At 32.0% G+C, this 19,126-nt stretch overlaps 3 protein-coding genes across 3 annotated transcripts; all 3 read right to left on the reverse strand.

Annotated features, from left to right (window-relative positions):
- Positions 1-3,260: 3,260 nt before the first annotated feature.
- On the reverse strand, positions 3,261-4,212 carry LOC145620151 (jasmonate-induced protein homolog). The gene is made up of 2 exons (XM_081674788.1): positions 3,826-4,212; positions 3,261-3,458 (listed from the first exon to the last, which is right to left on the reverse strand). The coding sequence occupies exons 1-2, from the start codon at positions 4,210-4,212 to the stop codon at positions 3,261-3,263; spliced, it is 585 nt and encodes a 194-aa protein (XP_081530914.1).
- Positions 4,213-8,851: 4,639 nt separating this feature from the next.
- On the reverse strand, positions 8,852-9,583 carry LOC145620152 (jasmonate-induced protein homolog). Its single transcript, XM_081674789.1, has 2 exons — positions 9,149-9,583; positions 8,852-9,052 (listed from the first exon to the last, which is right to left on the reverse strand). The coding sequence occupies exons 1-2, from the start codon at positions 9,581-9,583 to the stop codon at positions 8,852-8,854; spliced, it is 636 nt and encodes a 211-aa protein (XP_081530915.1).
- A 7,513-nt stretch (positions 9,584-17,096) lies between these two features.
- LOC145619116 (small ribosomal subunit protein uS19x) lies at positions 17,097-19,115 on the reverse strand. Its single transcript, XM_081673720.1, has 4 exons — positions 19,015-19,115; positions 18,750-18,907; positions 18,603-18,660; positions 17,097-17,515 (listed from the first exon to the last, which is right to left on the reverse strand). The coding sequence occupies exons 1-4, from the start codon at positions 19,015-19,017 to the stop codon at positions 17,267-17,269; spliced, it is 468 nt and encodes a 155-aa protein (XP_081529846.1). The 5' UTR covers positions 19,018-19,115; the 3' UTR covers positions 17,097-17,266.
- Between the last annotated feature and the right edge of the window lie 11 nt (positions 19,116-19,126).

The raw sequence follows: 19,126 nt of genomic DNA on the forward strand, positions 1-19,126 counted from the left end.
TAGTCCCAAAATGCTCACCCTTCCAACAACCATTAATATTAGTTTTTTATTAAAATTCCCTCCAATGTACGACAATATTTGTGCAAATTTAAATTTTCAATGTAAATTTTGTTTTTCCACGTACTTTTATTACTTTCTTTCTCTACTTTTTTGCACACCCAATGTCAATTTACTTTTTCAGTGTACTTTTACTATTCTTATTTGTGTTTATTAATAATAATTGATTGATTTCCATGCGACTATTTTGTTTTGTTTCATAATCTTGTGATAATGTTGGTAGTAAGGAAATGGCGGAATCAGGCAATGAGACACAAAGAGCGATATTAGATGAGTTGGTGGTGGCAGGAGAGAGCTGGTGTGTCGCTGAGGATGTCGTAGCTCAATCCGTTGCTGTGATTGCTAAAAAAGACCTGCAAGACAATGAAGTCGTCCCAGAAGATATGAAGATTGTAGTAGGCTTTTTGAAGAATCTTACAAATGGGCCATTGGACCTTGATCAAGCCGATCATACTGGATACATGGTCAAAGACTTTCCAAATCCTCTTACCGCCGATTTAGGTTCATTCATACAAGCATCCTACCAGTCAGAGGAAGTCGGAGGTTTGGTTGTGTATAAGGGCAAGAATCGCGGTGGTGAACTATGTTACTGGCTCCTTGCTTGGTTAGACTCCGAAACCGATGGATTGAAGGTATCCAATTAACTACACTTTCATTTCTATTCCTAGTTTCCTACAATGTTAATGTTTTTGAGAGAATATGATGAGAATATTTGCCGTGTCTTTCTCATTGATTAAACATTAGTATATACTACCTCCGTTACATATTATTTGCAACGATTTGACATAAAGTAGAGAGGAAAAATGCCTAATCGTTGCAAATAATATACAACGGAGGTAGTATACAGATTATACTAGGGTTAGGGCTAAGGATACATTAGTAAATTACAACTAATAATATACACTAGATTATTTACAATAATCTAACAATTTTAACTTGTACGTACGTTTAAATTAAATTATGGGTTACGTTTGTTGTTGGGCAGATTTACGCCGAGTGTGGCCCTGAGTACAAATTCAAGAAACTCGACCACGTTAAGCCCAAGTTTGAAGACAAGTCGGCCATAGTTTATTTTCATGACCCTGAGACGGGAACCACAGTGGCCGGAAAAATTGATAGCTCCAATGGCAAAGATTTGCTTGTTGCATTCTTCGACGGTTAAAACATGCCTATACTAATGGAGAATATAAGCAAAATATATATATTCTCGATCTATCCATATTCCAAGTTTTAAGTGTTTATTTAATTGTTGGTTTGATTTGATTTGTAAGAGTTTGCAAAGCTCATCACTTTGTTGCATTCATTTTCTCTGCTCTTTTAATTGTTGCAATTTCTTTGAATTATCAGCGTGTATCAGATAAATTCTTATCAATAATAATATTTCAATTTCGGTTTGTTTAATTACTAAAAGAGTATTGTTTGTTATTTATTTATTTTTTTTTTTTTTTTGGTGTTCCACCCGATTTACCCTTTGGACTAATCCGGATTCGAGGATCAGTTTTGGGTGGTTAGGTTCCACTTCCCTCCCAATTATCAACAGATTCGTTCTGAATGATTTGTTCATTCAAACTCAAGATTCTAAATCAAAATTTTCATAAATTATCAACATATAAGGAACACGTGAAATAAAATTTTGAAGTTGAATTGATGCATTGGGTACTCGAAACAATCTAATATCAAAATACATTGCACTACAATAAAATTGTAGCCACTGTATAAAAAGAAATCTACACCCTTGATTATCATTATGTAAATAAAGGCCATTGATTTAAGTTGACTAAAAAAAGTACCCAAAAATTAAAAATAACTGGAGTACTACGAAAGCTTTCATTGGCTTCCGTTAATGTTTGCTGCAAAGTATGAAGAACCAATCTATCCAATTAACATGAAACTCATTAAGTGCAAGAATAAATTTTGATCCTATCCAATTTCTCATATACTGTACTCCATATTAACTAACTATCCGATGCGTAAAATTGTATTCCTTTTTTCAAGGTTATTAGTTGGCACTTGGAAGTTTTCATTGATTGTTTAGTTATACATTAATCCTTATCCATGTTTATTGTTCTTCTATGGTAATATGAAATTCATCAATGGCAGAGACAATCGGGAAAAGTACTTACAGTAGCTACATTTTTTATGTAGCCATTGAAAATTCATCCTGCACTATATACCGGCAGCTGTAATTGAAAAGGGTGACTAAATCTATGCTAGTCTTGGTTATATTGTTTTGCAACAGCAAAAGTGCATATTTGCAAGAATTATGAGAGGCTTGAGGTCCTTAGGGTACCGGTGTGGGTTGAGGAGTTGTCCTCCTAGTGTTATTTCTAATGTAAACGTTGACATTTTGAGTTTGAATAATGTATATTCATTTGCCCTAAAAATAAAAATAAAATAAAATAAAATTCAAGGAAAACCATAACCAAGATTTTTTTTATTTATATATAAATTCAAGAGTGATTTTGGGTAATAAATATCACTTTTCCAAATTACCCTTTCTCAACTTTTATTTTATGTTTTTTTTTTTTGGAAAAAAAAAAACTACCATCTTGAATAACAAATTCTTATATGTAGCTGACTAGCTGGCCAAACTGCTGTGTGACCAATTATTATGGGGTTTATTCGCTAGTGTTATAGTTAAGGGTTACTCGGATAGTTTTGCAATTGCTACAATATCAAATATCAATGTTCCTTAGCTTTTCTAACTTTCCTAGGTTAAGGCTGGAACTGTTTTAGTAAACAGCTTTATACCTCCGACTGAATGACAGCTTACCCCACTACCTCCCTATTTTATTTGTTTCTCCAATTTATCCTAAAACTCAACGCATGAAGAAATGAAGCAAATATTATAAAACGGGGAGAATATGAGGCAAAGCCAAGAACAAAGAGAAAAGAGAAGGATAAACAAAACACCACACCACACCACACTACATAACCAAAAAACAAAGAAACAAAGAGAGGGGGCTTTTTTATTTAGCAAGGTTATAGAAACCAAGAAATAACACAATGTAGATAGACGCTTGCATTTTCTTACAAGACATGAGATAATAACAATAATAATGCCCCTCATAACTAGACAGTAGCACATTAGTGAATATATAAAATCATACGAATGTATATATTAGAATGTAACAGAATAACAAGTAGAGTGATCCACAGTCCGCATCAACTGCATATTATGATGAACATTGTAGGGAACTTGTTTAGCCACTGAAGATTGCAGCAAGCTGGTCTTGAGTCTGCATCGGAAAGTCCACGCCGGTCAGTCTAGCATGCACCGAAGTTCCAGTTTCGCCGTCAATAACCAAAATCTCCAACAGCAATGAGTTATTCAGGTTTTCTTCAATACGTTCCCAGTCGATGCAATTGAATTTGCTTATGGCACCACACTCCGCGTAAAGCTGCCCATTTACATACCAAAAAAAAAAAATCATTTGATTTATCTTCATTTAGTTTTTTTATATATACGATGTGATCTGATTTTAAATAAGTTATAAGGCCAGGTTATGGACGAGGATGTCCCAGTTTCTCACGGTGAGAAACAAATTCGTTTCTCATGCTGGCATTTTTGTGAATAAATCAACAATTTTTTCAACTTTATTCAACTGTGGAGCCCACAATATTGAAAAAGTTGTTGATTTATTCACGAAAATGCCCCCATGACAAACAAATTTCGTTTCTCACCATGAGAAACAGGGAATTTCCCGTCATGGACTAAAGTGAAATTAATATATAGTTTAAATTAAAACTGAATGTTTGTGTACTTACCCTCTTTCCATGAGCTTTAGAGTCAGCCCAAGCTAGAAGCCATCCACATTCAACCCCAGCAATGTTTTTGCCGGTATAAACAACCGCTGACATAATCCCATCATCCTTTACGGAAATTTGTGAAAAGGTACTAATTAAACCATCAAGAGGATTTGGATAGTTTTTGACAAATTTTCCAGCCCATTTGGAATCAACAAGGGTCAAGGGTCTTAGTGTTATGGCCCTTAAGTAGCCTTCTAACACGATCAGAGGCATAACTGCGCCACCAGCCTCGGTCACATTTTCATTTTTATACTCAGCTACCATGGGCTCGGCTTCCTTGATCATCTCATCCAACTCCGCTTTCTGTTGGCTGCTCAACTCGACATTATCGGTGCTTGATGCCATTTTTTCTTATGTACCTTCAATATGTATATAATAAGCTAACATTTTAAGCTAGACTCACACTAACATTTTAAGCTAGACTTTGAAATAATAAAGACTTATAACTATGATCAATATGCAAATATAATGAGTAACGACCCCTAAAACGAACATTGAAATACAATCGAGAATATTAAGACACTTGGTCATGTGGATTGTGGATCAATCTTCATTCTAGTGTTTAATTTGTATCGTATTTAATCATAAAAAACTTTGTCAAAAACTTATCGGCGAAATGCTAAAAAAAAAAAAAAAAAAAGAAAAAGAAAAAAAGAGGGATTAGGGAGAATCTGGAGATAAAATAATTTGTTGAAGTTATGGTAAAAGCTAAGGGTTCGTTTGGCATCGCTGTGGTTTTCTGTTTTTGGTTTTTGTTTTTCAAAATCATATAATATATGTCGTATAACACAAAAATTAGTCAAACTTATCAAAATCATGATAACTTTGAAAACTGACAACTAGAAAAGTAAAAACACCTTTTTCTTGTTTCCTGTTTTTGGTTTTTGGTTTTCAAAAAAACAGAAAACTGAAAACAAAAAACAATGTCAGACAAGCACTTACGGGTTTAATACACCCTTTTGATATGGCAATCATTCGAATGAATTCGATCTACTGGCTAGACTACAAACCAATATACTTTGTATAAAAGAACACAATAAAAAAAATTGAAGGAAGAAGTTACCTCAAAAGAGTATTTATAATGCGTAAAAGATTGGAAACTAACAAGATGTTGTAATTGTTGTTGATGCACATTACAAGACCCTAACTTATGATATTTATAGGCCTCATAAAACATTAAAAAAAGTTGACAAACAAATACGAAATAAAAAATAAAACAAGTTGCTGTCTAATACGAATTACACATCAATTTTTATTCTTATTTTTTTTGAAGGATTATACATTGAATTTTCATAAATATTTGAATTGGTGAAGGCTTTAATTGTTACATCAACAGTGTTATTTAAATACATGTGGAACCTACATGAAAATATTAATAGGAAAAGAAAAAAGAGATAATTTGAATCAATTGTTAGGGAATTCATGATTTAAATTTTACTCCACTTACACAAATCCTAAACTTACACAGAACAGATTCAACTTTTCGATTTGATTTATATCATATGAACATATGGTTTGGTTAACATAAATTATATACATTAGGATGATTTTTAATCAAAATAGATTTAATTGGACGGAAATGACTTGAAAAATTACCGACCAAATATGAATAGGACCTAGATTGGCCATTTTGCTGAGTCTTATATGATTAATATACCCATGAAATAGACTATGTATTTATTTTATTTCATATATGACAAATTAGATTTATTTATACTATTCATCCGTATTTGCCAACGCTGTCAAACAACATTTTAAATTATGTAGATGCGAATATTTCCCACATATTGGATAGTTGATACATTACCATCTTTCAAAACTAAGCTAGTTTCATCAAATTGTGCTAATAAAAATCTTAAATAAAAATATAGTTTGAAATAGTCTGCTCTAATCTCCTATATATCACAGATATATAAAATGATATTATTTGACAATGTTTATACTTGTATATTGTTTTTTTTTCTTTTAACTTTTTTGGGTTGGTAATAAAAAGGGCTCTATCGAGTTGAAACCTCTTACATATCCTTCCAGCAATAAGGTCAAAAATAAACAAAGGTTGACTTCAAAGGTTAACTTTGAAAGGTTAAAATTTGCAATTATTTTGGGACTAATATAACACTCGTACTTGGTATCCTCTGATCTCCCACAGAAGAATATATGTATTTTTAGATCAATACGATCACTAAAGTCACTACGTACGTTCACGATTGTATTTGTGCCAGCCGGATCCATTAGACTATTCATATTTCTAGATCAAGAAAAATTAATTTTAAAAGACTTCAACCTTAACAAATCATTCAAATAGATGCTGTCAAAATAAAGAAACAATTTCCAAGATTTGAAAAAAAAAAAAAAAAAAAAAAAAAAAAAAAAAAAAAAAATCAAGGATAACTCTCTTATAATGTGTAATAACACTTTATTCATCAACTTGTTCATAGATTATACTCGTAGACGACTAGACGTACTTTTTAATGGTGTAGGTGTATTTTAGAAGCTTACTATGGAGCATAACGTTGCACGATTGTGTCAGCCACCCATTATCTTGTAACGTCACACAGCGTGAAGGAATCGTTCCATATGATGAAATGTTCCACAAAATAAGTTGACTTCAAACTTTCAAAGTCAAAAAATATCAAATACTCCATATATTATCTAGGATAATTTTGCAATTGCTACAATAAAATTGTACTTCCTCCATCCCAAAAAGAACGACCCATTTGGCCAAAACTTTGTCCCAAAAAAAATGACTCATTTGCATTAAAACACCCACCAATTTGCAACAACATTTGTGCAAAATTAGCTTCCCCATATAAAAATTTGATTTTCCATGTTATTTTATTACTTTCTCTCTCTATTTTTTTACAAACCCCATGTAAATTTATCTTTCCAATATACCTTTACTTCTTTTTACTTAACTTCCTTAATACCCGCGTAATCAATCCAAATGGGTCGTTCTTTCAGGGACGGAGGGAGTAACAATTATAAAAACGAAATCTACATCCTTAATTATTATCACGTAATTAAGACCGTTGCTTTAAATTGACCGTAAAAATATCCAAAAAATTTCTTAAAAACTACAAGTGTTAATTCACCAACATAAACTATTGTGTAGTCCAGCCTAACCAAATAATTTGTCAGTCCAGCAATTGTTTTTTTCTACAACATTATTACAAACTTTTCACACCTTTATTTTCACTCACCACCACCACAATACTCCCACTCAATCTTAATTCACTTTCTCTATCCTCTCTCACCTTTAACCCACCCCTATTTTCTCTCTCCTCAACTTTCTGCTAAATTACTCTATATTATTTATTCATAATTCATGCCTGAATGAATTGAAGATGATGGTAAGGATAGTGAAAATAAATATTGTTGATTTTATTTGTCCATGATTTATGCTTGAAATGGCTTGATAATTGATTGAGATTCTTGGATTTTTCAAAAATAGCCAAAAAAAATCGATTTGGGCTTTTTTGTGTGATGTATAATTATTGATATAGGTGCTTCTATATGATTGTATATTGAATTGAGAGCGTTTTGATAACCAATACATGTATTTTGGTTAAGAAATGAGCATATTATGTTATACCAATGAGCTTAGTACGGAACCTTCAATGGTGATTCCACCATTGTTGACCTTTTAATTATTTTTGTAAAATAAATTTTATTTTCTTGATGATATCATCTATAATAAGTTGGATGATATCATTCATTGTTCAGATGATATTCTGTATTTGTTCTATAATATCCTCTATTTGTTCAATGATTTCAATTATATAGGTTTTTATAGTTTGGATGATATCCTCTATTAGTTCTATGATATCATTCATTGCCTAGATGATATCATCCATTGCCTAGATTATATAGCTGGATGATATATATCCTAATAGAGGATATCATTCAGCCAATAAAGGATATCATATAGCCAATAAAGGATATCACCCAGTTAGTAGAGGTCATCATCTACCTAATAGAGGATATCATCCAGTCAGTAGAAATATCATCCTGTCAATAAAAGATATCATATAACCAATAAAGATATTATCCAGTCAATAGAGGATATCATCCCGCTAATTGAGGATATCAAAAATCCGCATTTTGTTAGTCTGGACTGACGAAATATTTTGTCAGTCCTAATTGACACAATACCTTCTCATTTACCAAATACTTTTATACAACCTGCTAGCAAAACTAATTAATAGAACCAATTAATTTAATGAGCTAATAGAACTAGCTATAAATCATTTACTAATACGAGTAGTAAATTACCAAACAGGCGCTTTGTTACACTTAACTCTTATTTACCTATGAGTTATTTATTTATTATTAATTTATTTATTTATTTACATGCAGGTTAATATTGTCATTTATATTACCAATATTACCACTACATAAAAAATTTATGCGACTACGGCTCTACGCTCACCCAACCCAATATACTTCACAAAGATAAACTCTCAAATCAATATTGTCTTGGTCTATTAAGACTCTATTTTTGAAAAAAATTATTTATGCTAAATTGAAATTATTTTAAAATAATTTAAACTAGATCTAGGCATGGGCCGATATAACACAAACGTTGATTGGGCATGATATGAAAATGGCTCAATTCACCACAAGTCCGATAAGGCATGAGAGGCACATTATTGGTAATCCATGTGAGCAACATAATTTCAGTGAATTGTAATTTTGTAATAGCTCATAACTAATCAATGCAACCAAAAGAAAAGATAGAGCATCATACATGAAAACAAAGAGAGGGGGCTTTTTTATTTAATTAAGGTTATAGAAACCAAGGAATATACAAGGTATGTAGATGATATACGCTTGCAATTTCTTACAACAGGACCATAATAATGCCCCTCATAACTTGACATGAAATAATAGATAAAACCATATAATAGATATAACAGAGTAAAAAGCAGAGTGATCCACAGTCCGGATCAACTGCATATTGTGTTGATCATAGGAGGGAGCTTGTTTAGCCACAGAAAACTGCAGTAAGAGTATCTGAAGTCTCAAACAGATAATCCACGCCATACAGCATAGCATATATTGAGGTTCCAGTTTCGCTGTCAGAGGCCCTTGTAACTGGCACTATCCCTGAATTTTTCAGTTGGTTATAAATCCGTCCCCAGTCGATGTAATTGAATTTGCTTCTACGGCCACACTCCGCGTAAACCTGCCCCATTCATGGACCAATGCCAAAATATTAAAAAAATAGAAAACAAAGAAAGTATATATTTTTGTATCTCAAAATTGATTATTAGTTTATAACCTTCCGTCCTGTATCATTAGAGTCGGCCCAAGCAAGAAGCCAACCACATTCAACACCATCACTATTCTTTCCGGTATAAAACACTGCAGCCTTAATACCGTCATACGTCGAGCAAACTTGTGCAAAGCCACCAATACTATTAAGAGGATTGGGATAGTTTCCGACATTGTTCCCTGCCCATAGCTTGGAATCAAAAAGGGTCAAGGGTCCTTTCGTTTGACTCTTTAGCACGCCTCCTAGCATGATATAAGGAGTTATCATGCCCTTAACCTCGGTTGTGTTATGATCTTTATACTTACCAATTAATGCACGGGACTTATTCACTATTTCCACGGAGAAACACAAGTTCTTGGCGTCCTTGGCCATCTCATCCAACTCCGCTTTCTCTTGGCTGCTCAACTCGACATGAGCTACTTCCTCGGTGCTTGATGCCATTTTTTTATTTTTTTATTTGTATATCTTCAATTTGCATATTGCATGAATTTAAATTTATCATGTTAGTCTAATAATATATCATCCAAAGCAAGCAATTTGGAGAATGGGAGATATGTTGAGGGTGGAAGATGCATGAAATTATGTATAAATATGAGACTTAAAAGATTTATAATCTATGAATATATTTCCTAACAGAAAAAACAACTTGTAAGCAAACAATTACAATATTGAGCAATCAATACAAAATCTGATGAGTTTCATTGTTAAGTTTTTATAATCTCATTAAATAAAAGACTCTTTGTCAGTAGAATGTACGGAGTATTTCATACTTCTTTGATTTTTTATACTTGCAACACACCTTTAATCATGCTTATCGATGAGGTGATTAAAGTAGATAAACGAATGAATTAAGCTATGAAAACTTATCCCTTTCTTCTTATAGGTGTTAATATTTTGTAAATTAATGTATCCCTTTACCTAGTCTAATATCTTACTTAACATGCGTGCCAAAAGGGTGTGTTACAACTAAATAAAAACGGAGGAAGTATATAAGATGAAATTACAGAAAGACAAAAGGAAGAAATTACCTCAAGAGTGTATTGGTACTACTCCTTAGAAGCTTGCAAACAAGTAAGATGTTGATGCACAATTACAAGACCCTATTATGTGGGTATTTATAGGCCTTAATCATCTCACTTCATAAAACAATTTTTCAAAATTAAAATTTTGACCCAACGAATACAGAGTAATAAATTAGACGAATTACTAATAGTCAGTTTTTGAATAATTCGTATAGCTAGATATAATATAATTATTGTTACATCAAGTTTATTTTGCGTAAGTATTTGGTGAAGGCTTTGCCATAGAGACAACGTTTTTTAAAAAAAATAATAATAAATAAAATAATTATAAAAAAAAAAAAAATACACTACAAGTACTACTCCAACAAAAAAAAAAAAAAAACAAAAAACAACTTGCAAGTAATATTAAAAATGAATGAGGAGTGCTGAAGCAATTATATATAAATCTTAGTTAGATAATGATGCAATGTTTTATAAAATAAGATGACCTTAATGTCAATAAAAATTACTCGTATATAATATCATTCAGGTCTAAAAAATAATTTGTGGGAGACATCAGACATAGGGTAAATATCAAGGTGTATTAAAAAGAGAATTTGTCCTATATCAGGTATTTATGGCTAGTACAACATATTCAACTTTTAGGGTCCTCTTTTCAACGGTGTAGTATTTACAAGGCAGATAGGAGTGTGTTCAAAGGGCACACAAAATTGCAGGAGAGGCTGCTATCCATTTCATATGCTTTAGTAGTAATATGTACTATTAGTTTTTTACCCCTTTTTTATCCTTTTGTCAAAAAAAAAAAAAAAATAATAAATAAATAATTTGTTAAAAGGTCCTTTTAAGTAGTAGTATAGAGTTTGTGGTAAATTGTCCAATTATAGCATATGTATATAAGAATTTGTGTTCAATATTACTCCAACAAATTTAAGTTTTTTACCCTAATATACTATCTTGTCAATCAAATTGAATAATCTTGATTTATCTTAGTGTAGTAATTATCACGTATGGTCTTTATCAGTGTGTGGTTCAATTCTTACAGGTGTGGGTACCTTATAACGTACGGATATTTCGCGGAAAAGGACATACTTCGTACTTCCCCCGTTTTATATACATGCAACACACACTTTTTCACGGTATTTAAGAAAAGTAAGGCTCATGTAATTTAATACAATTAAATTAAAATGAGGGTCAGAGATGGTTAGGAGTATTTTTTAGTTGGCCATGTAATTCAAATAAGAGAAATTGTACAGCTTTTAACAAAATAACTTTCTAATTTTAATTTAGTGTGTTGCAAGTATTGTGACATTTTCATTTTAGGAAAGTGTTGCAAGTATAAGGAAATGGAGGAAGTATTATACAAATGTAAAGAACATACCGCTATAGTGAAAAAAAACATACTATTTATTTATCGTATGAACATATGGTTTGGTTAACATAATTTATATACATTAGGATGATTTTAATAGTTATTAGCTTATAATCGAAATAGATTTAATTGGACGGAAACGACTTGAAAAAATGACCGACCAAATATGAATAGGACCTAGATTGGCCATTTTGCTGAGTCTTATATGATTAATATACCCATGAAATAAACTATTTATTCTACTTCATATATGACAAATTAGATTTATTTATACTTTTCATCCGTATTTGCCAACGCTGTCAAACAGCATCTTAAATTATGTAGATGCGAATATTTCCCACATATTGTGTTGATAATTGCAGAAAACTCTTGAACAAGAGCTTTAGACAGAGAAAATAGAGAGAGAATTCCATTAATGAGAAAATAGGAAAAACAGAATTATGATCATTTCATAAGTGTGAGCTAAGCACAGTACTTATACTAGCTATTACAAATAAGCAGCAAAATAACAAACTCATAATAGTTTGTTAGGAGAAGAATATGGAACAATTAGTTTGTTATAACTAACTGCTGACGTGGCTGACTAACATATCATGGAGGAAATAGCTGATCATATTCTGAGTCTTCAATATATTGGATAGTTGATACATTGCCATCTTTCAAAACTAAGCTAGTTTCATCAAATTGTGCTAATAAATAGTTTGAAATAGTCACAGATAAATATTATATTGTTTTTTTTTTCTTTTAAATTTTTTGGATTAGTAATAAAAAAAGGCTCTATCGGGTTGAAACCTCTCACATGTCCTTCCAGCAATAAGGTCAAAAATACACAAAGGTTGACTTTGAAAGGTTAAAATTTGCAATTATTTTGGGACTAATATAACACTCGTACTTGGTATCCTCTGATCTCCTATAGAAGAATATATGTAAAATTGTCTATTTGATGTAAATGTATTTTTAGATCATTAAAAATACTTAGAGTTATTGTGAAAAAAAAAAAATAAAGGGTCAAAGATATGAATGGACAAGATTAATCATCAATAATCGAACGGTTGGGATTAAAAGTAGTTAATTACAATGGCTACATATATTTTATGTAGCATTGAAAAGTCTTTGCTAATAATTTTATCAATCTTACAGATTAATGTACAATCTAGGTTAAATTTTGGTCAATTTTGAAATTCAGATCAAATCAAAGTTTATCTATTTATAACCTTATTTAGCGACATTCGATTTGAGGAACATAATACGGATTGGAGCAACTCATAATTATGAATAAACACTACAAAGAGCATCATGTAGGAAAAACTCAAGGGGGGCATTTTTTTATTTGATTAAGAGTATAGAAACCAACAAATACAAGGTAGATATGATAGAAAACGCTTACATTTTCTTACAACAAGAACGTAACATAATAATACCCCTCATAACTTGACACATAAAATAAATAAAAACATAAAGAGTGAAATAACAGGGTAACAAGTATTATGTTGTTCATAGCAAAGAGCTTGTCAATTTAACCAGTGAAAACTCCAACAACTGCATCTTCAGTTGATGCTGCTGACTTCACGCCAAGTATTGTAGCATACACTTTGGTTCCAGTGGAGCTGTCATGAGCCCTAACTACTGGCAAAGCTTTCTTCAATTTTTCTTTAATATGTCCCCAATCGATGCACTCGAAATCGCTTTTACGGCCACACTTGGCGTAAATCTGTCCCAATATTATAAACGTACATGTTAGGTTGTGTTCAATTCACCTCATCAATTTTGATTTAAATTTTCGTAATCAGGTCATCAATCTGATTTATTGATTTGACTAAACTTTGACTTTATTTAATTTGTACAGTACACTAATCTTGACGAAAAAATTAAAACACTGCACATGGTAATTTTTAAATGACGACCATCTCAATCAAAAGATTAAGCTGATGTTTGAAGCTTCAAAGATTGGTTATTATAAGTAACTTTAGAATATCAAGGCCGGTTTTGGTTTCAGTCATACATACATTAATAAAACAAGAATTGATCATGTATTTTGTAATAATTATTGTGAACTTACCTTCCTTCCCTTGCTCTTAGAGTCAGCCCAAGCAAGAAGCCATCCACATTCAACACCAGCACTGTTTTCGCCGGTATACACAACTGCCGCCTTAATGCCCTTATACAATACGCAACCTTGCGCAAAGAGACCAATTTTACCTAGAGGATCTGGATATTTTTTGACAGTGAACCCTGCCCATAGCTTCGAATCAAGAACAGTTAAGGTTCCTTTTGTCTGATTCTTTAAGGTGCCTCCTAATGCGATCAATGGAGATATGCCACCAACCTCGGTCGTGTTTTGTTCTTCATTTTCAGCAATCATGGTACGACAATTGTTTACTATCTCCTCGAAGAGACACGAGTTCTTCACGTCCTTGGCCAGGTCGTCTAAAATCGCTTTCTCTTGGCTGCTCAATTCGACACTCACTTCCTCCTCGGGTTGTTGGGTTGTTGTTGATGCCATTTTTTCTTATGTATGTATCTTCGATCTATTTGCATACATTCATATTTACCAAGTTAGTTTTGGAGGTAACATATTGTTCAACGAAAGCAAGGAAGTTATTATAATTGAGATACATTTTTCGATGAAATACATTCAATAACTATTAGGACAACAATTGTAATCAATGTATGTAGAATCCTAGCTATATGAGCTGAGTTAAATATGTAGTGATTGTAATCTTAATTTCAATAAATCTTTGCCAAATATTTTTTTATCGAAATGATAATACCATTGTAAGGAGTATATAATTACTTTGTGAAGGGGGGAAAAGGGAAGGGATTCCCACCCTCAAAATGTCTCTAACAGACATTGAACCTTTAACCTCGAGATTGAAAAGTACAATTTTTTCTACTAGATTAAGCTTGGTTTTTGTGCCATTATAATTACTTCGATTCGTGTATAAGATAACTAAACAGGAAATATTGAACAAACAATAGAAAGACAAAAGGAAGAAAGTACCTTGATAAAGTGTATGCTCCTCAAGGATTTGCAAACTAAAGTAATAAGATGATGTTGATGCACACTTACAACATGTGGGTATTTATAATTGTAGACTTCGTAACATGAAAATAAAAAATAAAAATTTGCATACGTACATAATTTTATCAAAATTTGCATACGTATAGTCGTACATAATTTTTTATTATAACGTACACATTGCAGCTAATATAATAATAATAATTTTGAAGCCTTAAAGTAATTGTTAATTTGTTATTATAATTGCCAATTCAGTATAACTGGAAATTGGAAAAGGTTAGCTAACGAATTCATTTAAAAAATTTTATAAGAGGATTGGGAAGAGTTGGCTTATTTTATTCAACCGTTATTTTTGAAAAAATTTATAGTATATTGTATTATTGCCATTTGATTTTAAAGAAAGAAAAATATTACTCACTACGTGTTTAGTGCGATACAAACGGTCCCACTAGGCTAATGAAAATGAAAATTGTACGTAGTAATTTAAAACGACTTCAACATTTTCAATTCTAAACAAATTAATGATTCAAATATTTGCTGCGATACCTGCATTTCATATTTTCATGTCATTGTTGTTGAATGTTTTATAAGATGACTTTAAGTTCAATGTCAATAAATATTACTTGTAAATGAGACTAATAAACCGGTCTAAGGAAATAGATGGACAAAAGATAAATGTTTTCAAGTAATTTGTCAACTAAAAAAGAAAATAATAATAAATAAAATAAATTATAATAAAATAAATTTAAAAAAAAAATTATAAAAAAAAAAAAAAAAGGTTGCAGACAAATTGATTTTATAAGCATTTAAAATTTCAAAATTTAGGCCAAAAAACTTGCTCAAATACTGGCTACACCAACTTTAATCGAGTCTAATACTCTAATCTAAAGGTTTTAAAATAATCCTTTCATTTTATCAAAATTTATTACAAACTTGAAGTGGATTAATGCATTTACTCTGTATCTTATTTAAACTTAGGGCATGTTCATATTTACTGAACTAAGCTGAAATGAACTGATTGGAGCTGAACTGAAGTGATTGGAGCTGAACTGAACTAAGCTGAAATGAATATTTTATGAGAGAAAAAAAAAATTAGAAGCTGAGCTGACCTGAACTGATTGAAGCTGAACTGAATTGAACTGAAATTAAGCATAATATAAAAATTTGTTTTGACAAAAGTTATCCTTGTTCAAATAAAAACTTAATTTTTAATAAAATTAATTTTGTTCAAATAATTTTTTAAATAAATAAAAATCAATTAAATTGAACCGACCTTAAGTATATCATAGGTCGGCTTTGAACACTTAGCCGGCCCACTAGTTAATGGTTAGTGGCCAGTTGGCCACTGCTAGCCCGTTGATATTCCAACCAATAAAGCGATAGCAAGCAAAGCAGCAAAACATAACAAAAGGGAACTGGAGTATTGGGATTTGGGACATGGCAACTTCTTATTCATTGTTGATGAGGAAATACTGGATCCTTAGACATTGGCAAGATCATCCGTAATCAGAAGTACCTCATTGTTTCCTCTTTGTTGCCTTCATTCTTCCTTCTTCAATATCCACATTTTAATAATTTCTCCATCATATATATGTTGCTCAATTCGATCCGAGAAAATACAAGTTTCTCAACATGTTTCTCAAAAGGGTATTTTGGTCTTTTGATAAAAAATACCCACTGCTCTCAGCTTCTCTCTCCTCAACAATGGACTTTGAGCAGTTTTCAGCCATGAAAATTGCATGGTTCTTCAACAATGGAGGGAAATCTTTCAAACAATGACAGTAACCTACCATTAGGGGTTAACCATGCCCTTAATTTATATATTATTCTTAGGGTTTTTCGTTAAATTCGACGGTGAAGCCGCCGGATATGATGGTGTTAAGATTGGGGCTTGTTGTAGTGTTGGTGGTGTTGGGGATGATGTTGGTTATGGTGATGGAATTCTTCTGCCATTGATGATGATTCAAAAGGTTGAAGAAAGAATGATGAAAATTAAAAGGAGGAAGAGGATGAGTCAGTAAGAAAAGTAATAAAATATTGTAAAATTTGCCATTATTTACATTATTTGCCATTTTGAGAAACATGATTATTTCTCAATTGAGAAACTGGGGCAAGCTCATTCGATCCATCTTTAATTTATTTTTATGATATTCACCGTTTTATAAATTGAGATGTAATTGTAGATCGGTTCTGCTCAATTTGTTGAATTCGATTGTTTATTGGTTCATTAATTTTAGTTTCTGTTTGTTATGGCAACATTTGAATTGTCTATGGCTAATTTATGATTTAAATGATAATTGTATTAACACAGAGGAAAAATGGGGTGTTTCTGAATACCAGTTAGCAGAGTTGGGTGTTAACCAAGCCAAATTGGCAGGGGGGCAGTTCCAAAAGGTAGTTTTTTACTCCAATTTCAGTGCTGTTTAATAATAGGAAGTGCATAATTTACATTCATGGGCACATTAACTCAACCTTTGGGGATAACTTGTACTCAATAAGAGACGGATATCATAATGTGCAACAAACAGCAGCAATAACAAACCATTGAAATTCAACAAAACTTAATTCATTGGCATGAAAATAGTATGATAAAAACAGATTTAAAATCTCACAAAATTCATAGTACTCAGCGAGCCAAGACAGATGAAATGTCGAACAAAAAACCTAGCAAGATTTAGTTCTAAATACTGAGAAAATATAATAGCATGATGTCTTCACTTGAGAGGAATGAACCTTGAAGAGTGGGTAGCACCAATACCAGGTCTACCGTGCTTCACAGGCTTGTATGAGATGGAGAATTCTGCCAAGTAGTGGGCAATCATTTCAGGCTTGATTTCAACCTGGTTGAAGGTCTTTCCGTTGTACACACCAATGATGCTGCCTATCATCTCAGGAACAATGATCATGTTGCGGAGGTGAGTCCTCACTGGTTCGGGCTTCTCACCAGGTGGTGCCTCACGTTTCTGTTGCATAAAACACAAAATAAGTTAATCTTATCTACATAAAACATACAGCTATGACAAGAATAAAATGATACTTCCGCAAATGAGGCAACAAAGCAAAAGATCTCAGGATCATACTGATTTCTAACAATAGTACACAAACAAAACAAGAAGAGCTGGGAAATGCATTATTTATACAATAAAAATATGAACACACATAATCGCAAAATACATTCAATGGTTCAGTAGCTGATCACAACCCATGGTATAAGTAGAATTATAGAACAACACACTTGGCACCAACAACAAAAATTGTTCAAGAATAACGTCAAACAGAACATACAATAGCAGCATCATATCTAGAAATCAAAAAACCGTTGTCAATCACATTCCTAAATTGAAACAACAAAGACGATAATAAAAATATAATTATAAAAAAAAGGTGAGCTTCAAATCATTCAAACACTGTATTGTCAATAATAATAACAGTGGCATTGCTTATAAACAACACATTAAGCATTAAGAGGTCAATTTCTCATATAACCGTAACAGCATATCAGAATTACAAACCAACTAACTAAAACATCAAACAAACACACTTCTCTTGTAAAAGAGAGAACAATTTTTCATTCCATTATCAATCATCATAAACATACATCATTTACACTCAAAATTGAGTTCCAATGATCACAATACATTACCAATAAGTAAAACCTTACATTACATCATACAGTTCCTCCTTATAGTATGGTATAGTTCACAAAGAACTTTCAAATCAAAATTTTCATTCCAAGTTACAAAAATGTCTAGCATTCAAATCAAAAATCAAAATTACACAATCCAATTACCGCAAATCCCAATAACACAGTTCGCAACTACATAGATCCAATATAACAGACAAGCCTAAATAAATTAACATCTATACTTGTAACATTGTAAAATCGTATAACACCTCGAATTAATCGGAATTACAACAGCCTAATTGAAATATAAATCAGCCAAACAAACTTTGTAGCAATCAATTTTCTACATAAATAATAATGTAATTCTAATAATTATTATGAAAAAAAGCAGAAATCATAAGATATATAGAAAAAAGAAGGTATACCGCTTTTCTGAGCTTCTTGATGAGAGCCATAGGCTTGCGCTTCAAACCTCTTCCAAGTCTGAAAATCAATTCAATTTCATCACAATCAAACAAAACCTAATTTGATTTCCAAAATCTCAAATTATTAAAAAAAATGAAGAAAAAAACCTTCTGCGAATACGAGCAGGGAAATGCTTGACGAGTTCATCAGTAGAAAGGTCAAGCAAAGCATCAAGGTCGATTCCACGGTAACTGAACTTCCTGAATGTTCTCTTCTTTGGTGCGGCTACTGCTGCTCCTGCTGCTGCGACATCTTCAACATCCGCCTGAAATCAATCAATCAATCAATCAATGGAAAACAGATTTACAGAAAATGATTTACAGAAGATTGAATGTGAAAAAGGAGAGAGGAAGAAGATGAAGATTGTAGTACCATGGTTGCAGAGGTTCGGCGAAGAGAGAGAGAGTGTGCGGCAGAAGTTGTGAAGAGAGAGAGTGAAAAGAAGCAAGGGAAATTTCTAGGGTTTGGAATGGAGGTAGGGTTT

The sequence above is a fragment of the Chenopodium album genome, chromosome 27 (assembly GCF_948465745.1).
Source record: "Chenopodium album chromosome 27, dcCheAlbu1.1, whole genome shotgun sequence".
Taxonomy (NCBI): domain Eukaryota; kingdom Viridiplantae; phylum Streptophyta; class Magnoliopsida; order Caryophyllales; family Amaranthaceae; genus Chenopodium; species Chenopodium album.